The sequence below is a fragment of the Fusarium verticillioides genome, chromosome 3 (assembly GCF_000149555.1).
Source record: "Fusarium verticillioides 7600 chromosome 3, whole genome shotgun sequence".
NCBI classification, from domain to species: Eukaryota; Fungi; Ascomycota; class Sordariomycetes; order Hypocreales; family Nectriaceae; genus Fusarium; species Fusarium verticillioides.
Window position 1 is genome coordinate 859,332 of NC_031677.1, and position 14,230 is coordinate 873,561.

Below are 14,230 nucleotides of genomic sequence, written 5' to 3' on the forward strand. Positions count from 1 at the left end.
GATATGCAAGTATGCAGTAAAACGGTGCGAATCGACCTAGCTTTACCCAAAATGGCAATTTTAAGATCTACGTAATTGGCTCTTTGCTCAACAACTCCAAGATTTGCCGTGTCAAGAACCATGTTGTCTTTGCGAAGGATAGCTACGACTGCAGTCCCGACGGTAGGGCGCCAGTGTCCACGGGCTTCAGTCCCAAGCACGAGATTTTACTCACAGGCTGTTGGGCCATTGGTGTACGATTTACATGAACCCTCACAACCAAAATATGACAAGAGGAACTCTCCAATTTTGTTCCTCCACGGACTTTTCGGATCAAAGAAGAATAACCGAGCGATCAGCAAGTTAGTTGGTCTTTTTCGTGACTTGTGGGAGTTTGAACTAATGTCAAAACAGAGCTTTGGCCCGAGACCTGGGAAGATATGTTTATGCTTTGGTAAGTAAACGGTCAACGGTTCTGAAAGGTTGATAGAAACTCAATATTAGTTCACAGGATCTCAGAAACCATGGCGAGTCACCTCACAGCAACAAGCACGATTACAATGCCATGGCCCAGGATGTAGCTGAGTTCATTGAGGGTCATGGTTTGAAGGAAACAAGTCTCATTGGACACTCGATGTGAGTAGCCGTTACTTCACAACAGCCAACACGAAGAAACTGACAACCACAGGGGAGCCAAAACTTCAATGGCTCTTGCACTCCGCTCTCCTGAACTTGTGGCCGATATCGTCTCCGTCGATAATGCCCCTGTGGACGTCTCACTCAGCAGAGACTTCCCCAAGTATGTCCGCGCCATGAAGAAGATCCAGGAAGCCGGTGTCACACGCCAAGCCGAAGCCGACAAGATCCTCAGCGAGTATGAAGAGTCTCTTCCCATTCGGCAATTTCTTCTCGGCAACATGTACCTACCTGAGGGCGAGAAGGTGCGCAAGTTCCGCATCCCTCTCGACACTCTTGGAAAGGCACTGGACAACCTCGGAGATTTTCCTTACAAGAACCCCAATGAGGTTCGGTTTGTGAAACCTGCTCTGTTTGTTCGAGGTACCCAGAGCAAGTATGTTCCCGATGACGTGCTACCTCTGATTGGCCAATTCTTCCCCAAGTTTCGACTTGTTGATATTGATGCTGGTCACTGGCTCATTTCAGAACAACCTGAAGCGTTCAGACAAGGTGAGTGCCCGATTGATGCAGCCAAAGTTTTGGTTAGACACTGACAATCGTTAGCTGTCGTCGAGTTTCTCCAAAAGTCCGAGTGACGCAGGTGAATTGAGTATCATGGGTCTTGTCCCACTAATTGGGGCGAATGCTGGACAATATTTTCATCGCCTCTGTAATATTACCCTACGTTCAATAGATAGACACACACATTAGATTCCATACACACACTGACACAATACTGAGCAACTTGGAGTGAAACTGTAATGTTGGGTAGATAGGGTATCAGCTTAGCATTCTTCTACGGCTCTCATCTCAAAACGTCCCTCACGACCAGCGTCAAGTCACCACAGCATCCAATGTCCGAACAAGCAAGTCACACGTCATAATTCATTCGCCGTGTTGACCGAACGTTTTTTTTACCATTCATTCAAAGGAACATGAACCCAATCCCCGGAGCTCCTCTTGTGATGCTACGCCATTTGCGATGACCGAAACAATTTGGTAGGGATGAGTTTATTAGCCGCGAGGCCCCTATTGCCTACCCCGCGCCAACCTGCCAAAATAATCCTTTTAAACCTCCTCCAGGACACGCTCCTTGAACTCCCGCTCAACCTTCTGGCCCTGGTCATCAGTGCCAGATTCGCCGTGCAGAGCCATCAAGGCACCAAGATCGAACTTGGGGGCCTTGAGCAGCTTAACCTTTCGGATGTGGACCTGTGAAATGTTAGACCTACAGATTCATGTGTGACCGAGGGACAAAGGTTCTACTCACGTTCTGGAGAGGGTAGATGCCCTGGGTGGACTTCTCAATCTCGCGGCCAATGACCTCGGGAATGAGCTTGGAGGTAAGCTGGGTGAGGGTGCAGCTTGAGGCCTCACGCTGGATGATGTCGGTCATCTTGCGTCGGATGGCACGAATCTGAGAAGAGGCAGCGTAGGTGGTCTTCTTGACCTGGTTGGGTCGTCGCTTGGTGAAAGCGATGGCGAAGAGGCGGATGAGGTAGTCGTCGGTAGTCTTGACAGTGACGTTGGCCTCAATGAGGGTCTGCCACTTTCGCACCAGGGATCGGAGCTTGTCGGAGGTGAAGTCGAGGCCGTGGAAAGCAGTCAAGCAGTTCTTGCCCTGGACCTCGTCGACGCGGAGGCGGACCTTGCGGAAAGAGTGGTCCTCATCCTTCTGGAGATCGGCGAGGGAGACCTCGAGGATACGGCCCTTGAGAGCGTCGTTGGCGTTCTTGAGACCGGTGGTTCGGTTCACGAGGGTCTTGCCGACACTGCAAAATTTGTTAATCTCCCATGTCCCACAAACTTTTTTTTTGCAGATTCGTTTCGCGGTCGTCACTCACTCTCGAACGTTGAAGGGGTTAGGGGCCTTTGTAAACGAGTTAGTCGGGAATTGTTGTTGTGCGCGTTTCGAGATAACCAACCTTGATTGAGTACCAGTCCTTTCGGGAGAAGGGGTCGACCGTCTTCTTCTTGAGGCCCTTCTTGCCCTTGGAGAGTCTCTTGTTCCTGAAATAACGCGTAAGTCCATTGTGTTCATCGTATGCCTGTCGTCGTGGGTGATGCTCACTTTCCAACCGCCATGTTTGCTGGCTTGTGTGTGAACCGTTGGAGAGATGGTACTGGTGAGAGAGTGGTTGGAGGGGCGAAATAATTTCAATCTTTGTGTGCAGCAGCTTAAGCGACAGGTTGATCGAAAAGTGCGGTCCAATTGTTCTTCCGGCGCTAAAGCTTTGTGGGATCGAAAAATAATGGATCGGAGGGCAAGAACGACCACATCACGTGCCTTCCGTTTGAAATTTCCTTGCTAAACGGTACGTACCAGAAGCACTTCCAAGTTCCATGGAGCTAGGTACCTAGCCACAGTCCAGCCAGCCACAGCCACAATGGTCTCTTTTCAAGCCTGAGCTTAGCGCCTTGACCCGCGTGGACGACTCTTGTCCTACCAAGGCGCAAGACTCTCTGCTTACGATGGATGCTGTCATTTGAGTCTCTATTCAAGGAACCGACAACCAAAGTATGTCATAGTTTATGCTGTTCCATCACATTTGACAACAAGATTGATTACCACTTATGAATTAGGGAATGTTTCAGGGAGATGTGTATAATTTTTATCTGTTTTCTTTGTGTTTTGGCAGACCTCGTCCAACTGGATCTAAGCGTCTTGCTTTCTGTCCATGAATGGGTCCTGAGATTCACCCAGACCGTCTGTTCTGCTCTGTTGTGCTATGTTGTTGGTCCCCCTTGCACTCCACCTTTCTAAAAAGGTGCAGCTATTCCTCATTCATTCATCGTGTACAGCTCGATTTCAGCGTCCGCTTCTCTTCTACCAAGAAGCCTTTCACCTCTATCCACCCAGCCTAGTCCTAGGGCGCAATCAGCCAGCCACAACCTCGTTTATTCCAGTCTCATATTGGTAAAAAGGCGGGTGTGATTGTGGTTGTGGTTGTTGGTCGACGATGCGTTTCTGATCCCTTGGTTCCAATGGCCTCGCTGTCACTTGCTCCTCTTTGAGCCGTCAGCGAAGGCCTCTACCATCTCGTTGAGAGTGTGGCCGTGCTGGATGAGCGACTGTTCTGTTGAGGTCGCTCTGTCGTAGTCATGTTGTTTTCCCTTTTCGGTTTGAGGCCATTTGGTTCCTCTCACCCTCTTTCCCGTCACATCTCAATCATCCGAGTCCTTGTTCATATCCTCTTGGTTGTCCCTGTTCCACTCCTCAAAGCTAGGAAAGCTAAAGTAATAACCTTAACTGATGTTAGTGTTGACTGGTATAGGGACGTGGATGTGAGACGTACCAGATGGTGAGTCGACCATCACGACGGATTGGCTTCCTGGGCTGCTGGAGGGCGAGTGCTCTCGGTCATCACGGCAGATTGAGATGGGCTCGGCGTGGCGTGAGACTGAACCTGGAGTTGTGGCTTCTGAAGATGGCGAGTAGACGGCAACACGGTTGAGGAGATCAGTTGCTCTGTGTGGTGAGCCAGGGCCAGCGAATGAACCACTGATGGCATTTGAAGCAGTGATTGAAGGTTCCGTGGCACTAGAGCGAAGAAGTCGTGGTCTTGTGCGGTTGGAGTTTGTGTTTGAGGATGAGGATGACGACGAGTCTCGCCTATGAGCTCTCACCGAACTGCGACTGTCTCGTATGTAAGAGGCCATTGTGTGTATGTGTTAGATGTGTTGCTCGTTGAAGGTTGAAAGTTGTATGTGCATTAAAATAGGTAAGTTGGAAAGATGGTTTCACATTTGAGAAGAATAACAAGAAAGTGAAAGAGACTTTGAATGGACGGGAAGAGCTGGCAGTAGCTCGAATATGTATACATAGAGACAAATATCAAGGCATCCACATCCACATCCACATCCACACACATCAACCACCTCCTCGTGTACATGTGGTAGAGCTACCACTGCTGCGGTTAGACCAGGCGGGTAAGCTAAGTAAGGTAATAAACAAGGGTGCCATTGCGTTGGGGACGTGTGCGTGCGTGTGTGCGTTGCGCTGCACAGCAGGTCATCATTACAGTAATAACAAGCTTTGGAGTTGGCCGACATGGGTACCTTTCCCTTCTCCGATCCTCTCTCTCTCTCGGTACAGGTACAGGTACCATCACGATCTTGTCCAGGTACTCGGCCATTCAGAGGTTAGACTCTTTTGGCATCACGCAACGACGGGGTCCTCTATTCGTGTTCGAAAAAAAAAAAAAGGCCGCAGTCCAGATACCAGACCAGGCTCATACTACTCAGAATAGTCAAAGAGTCTTTTTTTTTCCTCATCTGCTTACCACTTGTCGGCTCATCGCTGCATCTGGTTGCCAACACCAACCCATCTTCACTCGCTGGTCTGGGTGCGTGTCTCCTGGTGTATGGCCCAGAATCCTGGTCTTTGTCCCCCTGGGCCTTTTTGGCTACTAGGGACGCGGGCCCCGGGGACTGCAGGCGGGTTTCCCGTGCAGGCATATGCGGGGGTCTCCAAGCCTGTAAAGCCAGTGATGACTCGCCCTGCTGAGGCACTCGTCTATTCGGGCCCGGCGGAACGTGGATAGTGGAATGGGTAGACCTAGGGCACTTCTGGCGGTAAGGCAAAATTATGGGAATACCTGTCGGAGCTACTGTCGCATTGCTACCCAACAGGCCGTCAAGATGCATACCGCTTAGGAAGACGAAACGTTCTATTGTTTGTTTTCCTTGGAATGGGATCAATCTTGAGGATTGGCATTGCATCCGAGTGAACTCTATATGTCATGTACTGCATCGATCGAAAAAAGACAAGACAGAACGCGTCTATGACACTATTCACTACCAACCAACCCTCGCTTGGATGGATACTAACGATAGTACTCCGTAGAACGAAAGGCCATCCGTTAGGCCAAGGCTCTCTAGCGTATCGGTCTCCTTTTTGATGGTGTACAGTCGAGAGCGTTTCTGGATGGGGGCTGGATCTTTGGATGTGGGTTGGGTTACAAGCAAAGCAGAATGATGGGTGTGTGATGCGATGATATTGAGAAGGGGAAAGTTATTCACCATGATGAGCATTCTGTTAGACAATCATTACCTTGACCATCACCTATGGATGACCTCGTACCTGATGAACATGAATGAACCATGGCCGAGATCATTGATGTACACGTTAATCACCCGGGGCAATTAATCCACCCAGTTCGGCAATAAACATGGCACAACATGGAACTGCATGGCATGGCATAATAGCGTGGCATGGCATAGCATGGCATGGCATAGGTAGCATAGCATGGTGATGGATCGTTGATCGTCTTCTCGGGCCGGGGTAAGCAACCTTCGGAGGTTTTCTTTTGATAGCATCAGAGTCAATTCAAGGCGACTGACTGAGTTATCTAGGTACCTTGGGTATTAATCTCTTCCGCCTCGTGCATCAATGACTGACCCTTTGCCCTTGGCTCATGCTCATGCTCGTGACCACAAGACGTGCTCTACACGTGTACAGACATAGCCAGAAGCGACTCCATTCTCACACATACAATCATACATGGGTGCCTTATCATACGGTACCGTACAAGGTTAAGGTTGTATCGGTGTTCGGTAAATGCTCCTTTAGTCGGATACGGTGTCGGAGTCAGCAAAATATGCAATTACAACTCATTAAAAACGGTCCTTGTGACTTGTGACCGCCTCACCGATTCCATTAGGGAACAGCCTACCTTACGGACGGGCCTCGAAAGGTGGATATTCAATTCATTCGGTACTAAATTATCTATCCTGGCCCATCATCCCCTTACTAAACGTTAGTAGGGTATGGTAGGCTTCCATTCCGAGTTCCACTCTCTCGCTCAGTGTCAGTCAGTCAGTCACTCTACATCTTCAAATCTCGCAACCTCTACACCATGCACAACCTTGCTAGCAACTCCCTCCCGGACGCGCTTAAACTCGAAAACGGATGCTCCCAACGGTCTTCTCTCACTGTATCCAACCCATCAACTGCCCTGTATGACCTGCCACCTTGACCGGGTACCTCGTTCGGGACACTCAGCCCCAACACCACGGATGAATGGTACCGTGGCATCGTCGCCATCGTATGGATTCTGAGCAATCATCATCCTTCCCCCACGCAAAACGGCTCAGACCGACCTGCAGTAACCTGCAAACTTGGGAAGCTGCTGACGCACCCCGCGACCCTCAACGCCACGTCCCTACTGTACATACAGCTCGAGCCCGTATCTATCCGGTTTCGTTTAATGGTCGAAGCTGCCACAGTCATCAGTCTTTGCACGGCTCTTGGATTGGATAGTACTCACTCTTCCCATATTCTTCCCTGGACCGCCTGGAGCTCTTCGGTAGTCATACGTTTACCAGTGGTAAAGTAGCCTTCATCTCCGTTAGTTTCCGTCTTGATTTATGAAGCTGAGGCCTCATCTCGTCTGCCGGCTCTCATTTCACTTACCAGCTGTAATCTTGGCGTCAATTTCGACTCGCGAGTCAGCGGGTATCAGTTCTTCTGGAAGCTCGACCCTCTCATGAATGGGGATTCTAAAATCATGTTAATCTCGCATCAAAAATTAACACAACCGACTCATCATCAGCTTACCCTTGTCCGACAATCGCATCATGCTTCATGCTAGAGATATGTCAGCTGTCAATTCCTCGACGTGTTCGACTCTCAGGCGCTCACTTGCTCATGCTAAGCATCCTGTCAATCTTCTTGATGCCCAGCCAGTGCAGGATATCCGGCATGAGAGCCTGGAATCGCATGTCTTTGACACCTGCAATGTTCTCGGTCCTCTTGAAATAGTCTGATGCGCGATCGGCTCCGCGTTTACGGGCGTTGTAGACCACTACCCCAGAATTAGTACCCCAGATCTGCACGACAGCTGCTTCGCCGAATTTTGAGAGATTTCATCCTTACAATACTGAGGGAAATAGTTAGATTTGCTCCTGTGAGTTGTGATCAGGTAACGCTTACCTTGGTGACCTCTCCCAACGCACGGCCTTCCTTTCTGAAGTAGATGACAACACCACTGCCACCATTCTGGGCCTCTTTGACCGCTTCCTCGATACCAAAGATCAAGTAAGGACGGCAAGTGCAGATATCAGATCCGAACACGTCGCTACCGTTGCACTGCAGAACACGGTGAGTTCGGGGTCTTACACAAAGTCGGGGAATCATACCTCGTCGTGGATTCGCAGAGACAGTCGAACCGATTCATCCGACATCTTGGCTGGATCTCCGAAGCAGTACACAGTGAGACCACCAATCGGAGGAAGGAATACTTTGATGTCTCCGCGTGTGATAAGCTTGAGCGTATTAGCAGTGAGATCTTCCAAAGCATAGCTTACTTACCTCCGGGTAGCTTCCTCCTGTGTGCTCAAACAGGGAACGTCGTAGAGTGGCCTCGTCTTTGTCGTATTAGTTGTTATACAACATCAAGCAATGGCTGTATACTTACCAATACCGAATCGCTCCGCCACACCGGGGAGGTACCAGACCTAGAGTGTGAAGTTAGACTTGCTTTGACTACTTATGTTGCGGACATACAGGTTCAACGGCAAACTTGGTGACAGCCAGTTCACCCTGATCGTTCAGGCAAACCTTGCCATCGGGGACACTGCAAAGGTCAGCTTGTACTACGAAGATTACGGAAGAGCGAACTCACAGTCGACCAGCCTTGACACTTTCGTCAAGTTCAGGAAGCTGATAAGAAGGTTAGCGACAGCTGTTTGCTCTTCCAATCGATCCAAACACCGACCTTCATATGAGCCTTGGTGATGGCAATGGTTGGTCGAATATCGACTAATGAAGCCGTCAGTAACACCACTTTATCAATTGGTATCACAATCCATACCGTTGTCCTTCTCGATGGTGTCCTTGAACAGCCAGGGAGCGAGATGTCCCCAGGGGTCCATGGCAACAATCTTCTTGGGGTCTCCCCATTGAGGGAAAGGGCCAATGTTCGCGGCCGGCTCGGTGTTGGTGAAGTCGGGACTGGGAATACGCTGTTAGTTATGGATTTTTGCGTCGGGATCAAAAGACATACCGGTGGTCGGCGTTCAATTCGTTGCTGGCAACGGCGAGGGCATAGTAGATCGAGTACGAACCACCACTAACAACCTGTTTAGCATGGTTTCTCCCGAAACGAGAGGTGGTTGATAACTCACTGGGCTAGACAACACGGTTAACAAAGGGAGACATCAGTAACAGGGGGGGATAACAAACCTCCAACGGCTAAACGCAAGTTACGAAAGTCAGTAACACTAACTAACACACATGCATCACAGACACAGACGGACGGACGGACGAACCATTACGACGTCGAATAGTAGAAGCAGCCCTTGAAACTACGATAGGGCCACGCTTAACGGGGTCTTGATTTCCCCAGTCCATGGGCAAAGGATTAATTCCAATTTGCTTGGGGTAAGTCCTAGTTACCTTGTGTGAGCGAACGGTGTTAGTGGAGCTTGTATACAGGAATCCTCACGTCAGAATGATACGCGATGTGAATCCTTGCTGTTGACGCTGGTCAGGTGAGGGAAGCGCAGGAGCTTTCAATTTGTCTCCAGAGGCAGCAGGGACTTCTACTGAAGGTGTTCCGCCCTCATTGTCATCTTCACGAGAACCTGGCTCAAGGACGGTGTTCTTGCCAACATCTCCACCTGATTCCTCGATCGATCTACCAGAAAGCGATTCGACCGCGTTCACTAGAAGAGCCTGGGTGCGCTGAATCTCCTGTAGAGCTTCCAGCATGCTGGATTGCTGATCGTCAGATGCCATGATGATGGCAGTAGACGTAGACGTAGACGTAGACGTAGACGTAGACGTAGACGTAGACGTAAACGTGGGGTGGAGTGCGGATCTCTAGGGTAGTCTGTGTTGCGAACGTGAGGTTGCGATATGTGTTGCAGAGAAGTCGATATAATACAGTTTAAGTAAAAGAAAGAGAAAGAGAGTTTGCTTTCCAGAAAGGAAGGAAAAGAAAAACGTGGAGAGTGACCGGAACAACAGGAAGAGCGGTCGGAGAAAGCCATCCAAGGTGACACATGCCTTACAACGGGGTCGTCATGAACAGGGGGAGGGAGCTGTAGCACATTCCCAACCTTCCAAGAGCTTCAGATAGTACATAAATTGTAGATATCAAGATCCGTATCACCCTAACTGTGCTACTCTAACCTCATGTGTGACCTTCCAAGGTCAGCAGATCAACGGGAAAGGCCCCTATACAATCATAACTTTCAAGTATCGGGCCGCCGTAATCAGGCTAGCTACCAAGTAAATGAGAGAAGAGAGGGGAGCTCTCCCAACAAGGAGCAGTCATGATAGCCAGTGACTGACCTGCGTCTATCAGCATGGAATTGACAGTTGACGATTCGCTGATAAGAGACCACATGATAAGACGGCACGTTCAAAAGTCTCAAGCCTCAATCCCCACCGGCCTAGGTCATAGCCAGGCCAGGGGAGCTATGTCTACCCCGCCAAATCGGAGGAGAATCCCCCTGCGTTTAGTCGTCAGCGCCCAATCTCAAGGTGAAGGTCAAGGTGACGGTGTAGAAGGTGATGGTCAGGAGAATATGCAAGGAAGATGCTTCCGTTCTTAGTGAGGTTGTGTTGTCTGTTTAGTTATTGGTTGGTTTGGTTGTTTGCTCATGTCTCTGACTGTTTTCTCGTTTAATTACACTTGTCTTTGTCTGTCAATGGCCACTCACACCCACCAACAAGCACCCATTGATGCGGCGTTAGCGAACAAACGGCCCTCTAAACTCACCCATGCAATCCTGATACCAATGCTCTCCCAAGCTTATCCTCTTATCCTCATCCTTCTAGTCTGATAAGGATCGCCTTCGCGGAATCCGGCGTTTGTGTATAGAATCACGGAGGTCGCCGGGAGGCGGGGGCGGGGCAATCGGCCTTGTCTCCCCGCTTGGTGCATGCACTAGAAACACGCCTACCGTCCAACTGCCGCACTAACAGAGCCCAAACCCGCTTGTTAGACAGTGAGCACGTGCAATGCGACAAACACAGTTTCTCTCTGCTGATAAGATAACGAACGGAACAAACGAAACATCCCTGACTGGCGCCTTGTTTCCTCCACTGGGACTGACTGCCTGCCCACTGCCTGCCCTGGGCTGCCTAGTCTAGCCCAGCCCAAAGCTTGACATCAGCAAATTCACTATCATCTTTTTTCCCCGGTTCGCGTTTCTTCTCGTTCCGGTCGCGCACGAATCGCGGAACTCACAGACATCATGGGCAAGCGCAAGTCCTCAAGTAAGCCCATGGGGCCCAAGAAGGTCCGTCTTCCAAGCCGATCCCTTGTCGTTTCATTTTCGTATTCTCTCTCTGTCTTAGGGGGGCCCTGGGGCTTTTGCGCTCACACTAATCCAGAAAGATCCCCTTCCTACCCACTTTCGCATGCCTCTTCTGTAACCACGAAAACTCGGTTTCGGTCAAGCTCGATAAGAAGGCTGGTGTCGGACAACTCGACTGCCGTGTCTGCGGGCAAAAGTTCCAATGCGCGGTCAACTGTACGGCTTCCACGGACTCTCCTTGCCTCCGGCGCATTGGGTGCTAACTTTGCGACAGATCTGTCTGCGGCGGTCGACGTTTACGGTGAATGGGTTGACGCAGCAGGTCAGTATACAATATTCCTTCTATGAGGCCATTGACAATCTCTAACAGCTTGTAGACGCCGTCGCCAAGGAGGATAACGCAGCAGAGCCTGGCTACACTGGCACATCTCGAGCAGGAGCTGGACGAGGTAACCGAACGGCGGTCGATGAAGACGACGACGAGCACTACGGAGAGGATGACTATTAATCGTTTCTTTTATGCGCTTTGTATCAATACCAAGACTTGTTACACCCATGACTCGACGACCCCTTTCTATGCGCCTACGACTCGGGATATATAAACTTTGCGATGATTCCTTCCTCAGATGGTGTAAAATCTGTCTCCAAAGTCTCCCAGGCCGGGAACGATATAACTGTTGATTGGTCAGCACATCATGTGTCATCGGAGTTGAGCATCCATACTTCTTCTCGTCGAGGCCCTAGAAATGCCCGGTTAGCCAATACGTTGCGACAGTACATGCAGGCGGTGTGACAAACCTCATCGATGAAAGCTGTCACGACCCTTAAGCGGGGGAACTTGGCAGAGAAGTTCTTGACACCCTCGGGGCTTGCAATCAAGTTGAGGAACAGGATATGCTCCTCAGGGACGCCCCTGGCCTTGAGAACTTGAACCGCCATGGTAGCAGAGCCACCTGTATATCTGCGTTAAACGGATTGCGACACGAAAGACATGTGAAATGGGATATCGTCGTACCAGTAGCAAACATAGGATCCAAAAGAAGCACCCATCGGTCAGCAATATCCTCGGGCAGCTTATCGTAGAACAGCTTGGGCTGGGCCGTCTCCTCATCACGCTGGATCAAGATCTTTCCAATACGAACAGAGCGGCAGCAGTCACGGAGACCCTGCTCCATAGCCTCACCAGCTCTCATGATGGACACTCCGCAGATCTTGCCCTGGAACATGAGACCATTGTAGTTTCGGCCAATGGGTGTAGTGACAGTGTGCTCAATGACAGGCAAGTGGTTGAGACCCTCCTCAACTAGCAATCGAATGATTCGGTTGGAGTAGAAGATGAAGTCTGCTCTCTCGGTCTCCTTGCTACGAATTTTCCTGGACAATTCTCAGCTCCGAGGCTTGGGAGGCCCAATTAGGGAAGTGGACATACGACAGTAGGGCAATGAGCTGAGGGGTCTGCGACAGAACATGGACATTGTCTAGCTTGACGTCGACAGAGACGGTGGCACTGGGCTTCTGCTGGTGAGTGCGGTATGAGGGACCGACGGGTGTCGTGTGAGTATCTTGAGTCTTGTCCGCCATGTTAGCTGTTGTTAGTGTTTGAGTTGTTGTAAGAAGTCGGCGGTGGTGATGGCGGGGTTGAAGTAAAGCTCAGATATTTCCAAGTGGGCGAGCGGAGTACAATCGTTGGTATAACCTAGAAAGAGGTTGAAGAGTAAAATAAAAGAGGTTTGGGTATAAGATTGAACGAATTGAAAGGCGGAGAGAAGAAGCTCGGCATCAACTAGAGCTCTCGAGGATAAGACAAGTCGGTAGCCCTGCATTGCATTGCATTGCATTTGCCCGCTTGCTATGCTCAATCGTATTGGTCTCGCATATGCTTAAAACGGGGATGCAAATCGGCCGGCGGCGCCTGGACCCTACCCTACGATACTCGCAAAATCGGAGGAGACCGCACTCACTCTAGTCACTGCATGGCAGTGGCATGGGCATGGATTCACGATAGCGACAGTGGAGATGAGAATGAATATCCAATGGTATAGATAACGAGATGGGATGAGAACAATGGAAGTGGCGCTTTGGAAGTCATTTAACGAAAAGCACTCTATGCAGTTAATTCGATTTAATTGTTCTTTGTTAACTACTAATATTCTTCTATTGAACGATGTGCTTCAGTTTTTAGCTCTCTCTATTGACAGCCGAAATGTGACCCAAGCTTTTATGCTAAACACGGCACTGCAGCCGTAGCCTTTTCAAGGTTTCATTGATCAATCCATCCACCATGACAGTGATTCAGTGTGAATGATCTTCAGTTTTATTATTCATCTATTGTGCTCGCTTTCCTTGCAACAGAGTCCCTTTTATCATCCTTTCCTTTGCAACTGCATCCGTGACAGCGCGCCGCATTCTTTGTCCTTTTATTTGCCGGCGTGAACCTGCCACTAACGGGTGCGACCTACCTCCACAACCATTTGCATCGTCGTCATAGCTTATCCCTTCAACTTCCAACAACCTCATTATATGATATAAACCCACCACTCAAACTGTCGCGTTCTGCTCTCAGAACTTGAGCACACTATGGCGTCACGAAATAGCTCGACAGCGTCAGTCCCGCGCAAGGTGATGACGTATGGCAAACCTGTGCGCAAGCGCTTCATGCGCGACGCGATGCCATTCAAACCCACCGAATCGTTCACTGCTCTGAGCAGCCGCCCCGACTCTGCCGCATCCATCGCGAAGCCATCAAAACCGTCGCTACCGAGATCGACATCTGAACCAACGCCAAAGCACGTTGTTGAGAAGCGACCCGATGAACCCGCTCACGCGAAAGCCGGAGATGATCAGAAATCAAGATCACGCGATGCGACCGACACGAGAAAGAGAAAGCGCCTGGAAGCTGTGCCTTCCGAACCAATCGAAGAGGAAACAAAATCTACTGCTCCAAAACAAATGAAGCCTGCGACTACACTACCAAAGCGACCTGTAGCCGGTGCCTCTGAAAATGAGACCAAAGCCAGCGCCCCTCCTCCACCATCACTGGTTTCAAAGAAGAGCCCAAAAGGTTCGAATGTTCGATCTAGACCCCTCCCTCGAAGCAAGTCCGATATCCCAACCTCAAAACTCAGCTCAAGTGCGGCGCAATCGACGGCCAAGGATCACGATGATGAATCACCGAGACCGAAGAAACGGCGACCGCGATTGATTGACAGGTTGGCGGCTCAGCGGGCAGAAAGCTCAGAGTCGGAAGACTCGGCTTCTGAAGAAGAGAAGCCCAAATCACAGTTGGCCCCGAATAGCGGTACAG

General features: G+C 50.1%; 7 protein-coding genes across 8 annotated transcripts in view; 3 read left to right on the forward strand and 4 right to left on the reverse strand.

Annotated features, from left to right (window-relative positions):
- Positions 1-120: 120 nt before the first annotated feature.
- On the forward strand, positions 121-1,253 carry FVEG_07778 (hypothetical protein; the record flags this gene model as incomplete). The annotated part of the gene is made up of 5 exons (XM_018896452.1): positions 121-341; positions 394-433; positions 491-615; positions 668-1,167; positions 1,222-1,253. The coding sequence occupies 5 exons, from the start codon at positions 121-123 to the stop codon at positions 1,251-1,253; spliced, it is 918 nt and encodes a 305-aa protein (XP_018753923.1).
- FVEG_07779 (40S ribosomal protein S1) lies at positions 1,246-2,894 on the reverse strand. Its single transcript, XM_018896453.1, has 5 exons — positions 2,729-2,894; positions 2,583-2,667; positions 2,502-2,527; positions 1,928-2,429; positions 1,246-1,869 (listed from the first exon to the last, which is right to left on the reverse strand). Exons 1-5 carry the CDS (start codon positions 2,740-2,742, stop codon positions 1,726-1,728), a joined length of 771 nt encoding a protein of 256 aa, XP_018753924.1. The 5' UTR covers positions 2,743-2,894; the 3' UTR covers positions 1,246-1,725.
- A 255-nt stretch (positions 2,895-3,149) lies between these two features.
- FVEG_07780 (hypothetical protein) lies at positions 3,150-4,933 on the reverse strand. The gene is made up of 2 exons (XM_018896454.1): positions 3,954-4,933; positions 3,150-3,902 (listed from the first exon to the last, which is right to left on the reverse strand). The coding sequence occupies exons 1-2, from the start codon at positions 4,315-4,317 to the stop codon at positions 3,823-3,825; spliced, it is 444 nt and encodes a 147-aa protein (XP_018753925.1). The 5' UTR covers positions 4,318-4,933; the 3' UTR covers positions 3,150-3,822.
- A 1,373-nt stretch (positions 4,934-6,306) lies between these two features.
- Positions 6,307-10,451, reverse strand: FVEG_16183 (GTP cyclohydrolase II). Of its 2 annotated transcripts, XM_018905420.1 has the most exons (19): positions 9,105-10,451; positions 8,929-9,047; positions 8,843-8,851; positions 8,785-8,788; positions 8,664-8,729; positions 8,472-8,611; positions 8,376-8,419; positions 8,283-8,320; positions 8,165-8,234; positions 8,076-8,115; positions 7,970-8,025; positions 7,798-7,923; positions 7,592-7,747; positions 7,535-7,538; positions 7,301-7,463; positions 7,217-7,246; positions 7,073-7,158; positions 6,927-6,996; positions 6,307-6,876 (listed from the first exon to the last, which is right to left on the reverse strand). In XM_018905420.1, exons 1-19 carry the CDS (start codon positions 9,395-9,397, stop codon positions 6,864-6,866), a joined length of 1,527 nt encoding a protein of 508 aa, XP_018753926.1. In that variant the 5' UTR covers positions 9,398-10,451; the 3' UTR covers positions 6,307-6,863. The 2 variants fall into 2 exon arrangements, with proteins under 2 accessions (XP_018753926.1, XP_018753927.1); XM_018905421.1 differs by having other exon boundaries at positions 7,073-7,538; positions 9,105-9,805; positions 9,890-10,451.
- A 226-nt stretch (positions 10,452-10,677) lies between these two features.
- On the forward strand, positions 10,678-12,942 carry FVEG_16184 (hypothetical protein). The gene is made up of 3 exons (XM_018905422.1): positions 10,678-11,142; positions 11,201-11,248; positions 11,304-12,942. Exons 1-3 carry the CDS (start codon positions 10,864-10,866, stop codon positions 11,526-11,528), a joined length of 552 nt encoding a protein of 183 aa, XP_018753928.1. The 5' UTR covers positions 10,678-10,863; the 3' UTR covers positions 11,529-12,942.
- Positions 11,601-12,818, reverse strand: FVEG_07783 (uracil phosphoribosyltransferase). The gene is made up of 3 exons (XM_018896455.1): positions 12,356-12,818; positions 11,942-12,300; positions 11,601-11,879 (listed from the first exon to the last, which is right to left on the reverse strand). Exons 1-3 carry the CDS (start codon positions 12,505-12,507, stop codon positions 11,620-11,622), a joined length of 771 nt encoding a protein of 256 aa, XP_018753929.1. The 5' UTR covers positions 12,508-12,818; the 3' UTR covers positions 11,601-11,619.
- A 561-nt stretch (positions 12,943-13,503) lies between the features above and the next one.
- The window catches only part of FVEG_07784 (hypothetical protein), a gene marked incomplete at its 5' end in the record, with an annotated part of 2,716 nt that continues 1,989 nt past the window's right edge, over positions 13,504-14,230 (forward strand). Inside the window, one exon of the mRNA XM_018896456.1 lies at positions 13,504-14,224. Within this exon, the coding sequence (XP_018753930.1) occupies positions 13,504-14,224 (721 nt within the window). The remainder of the gene's footprint in view (positions 14,225-14,230) is intronic.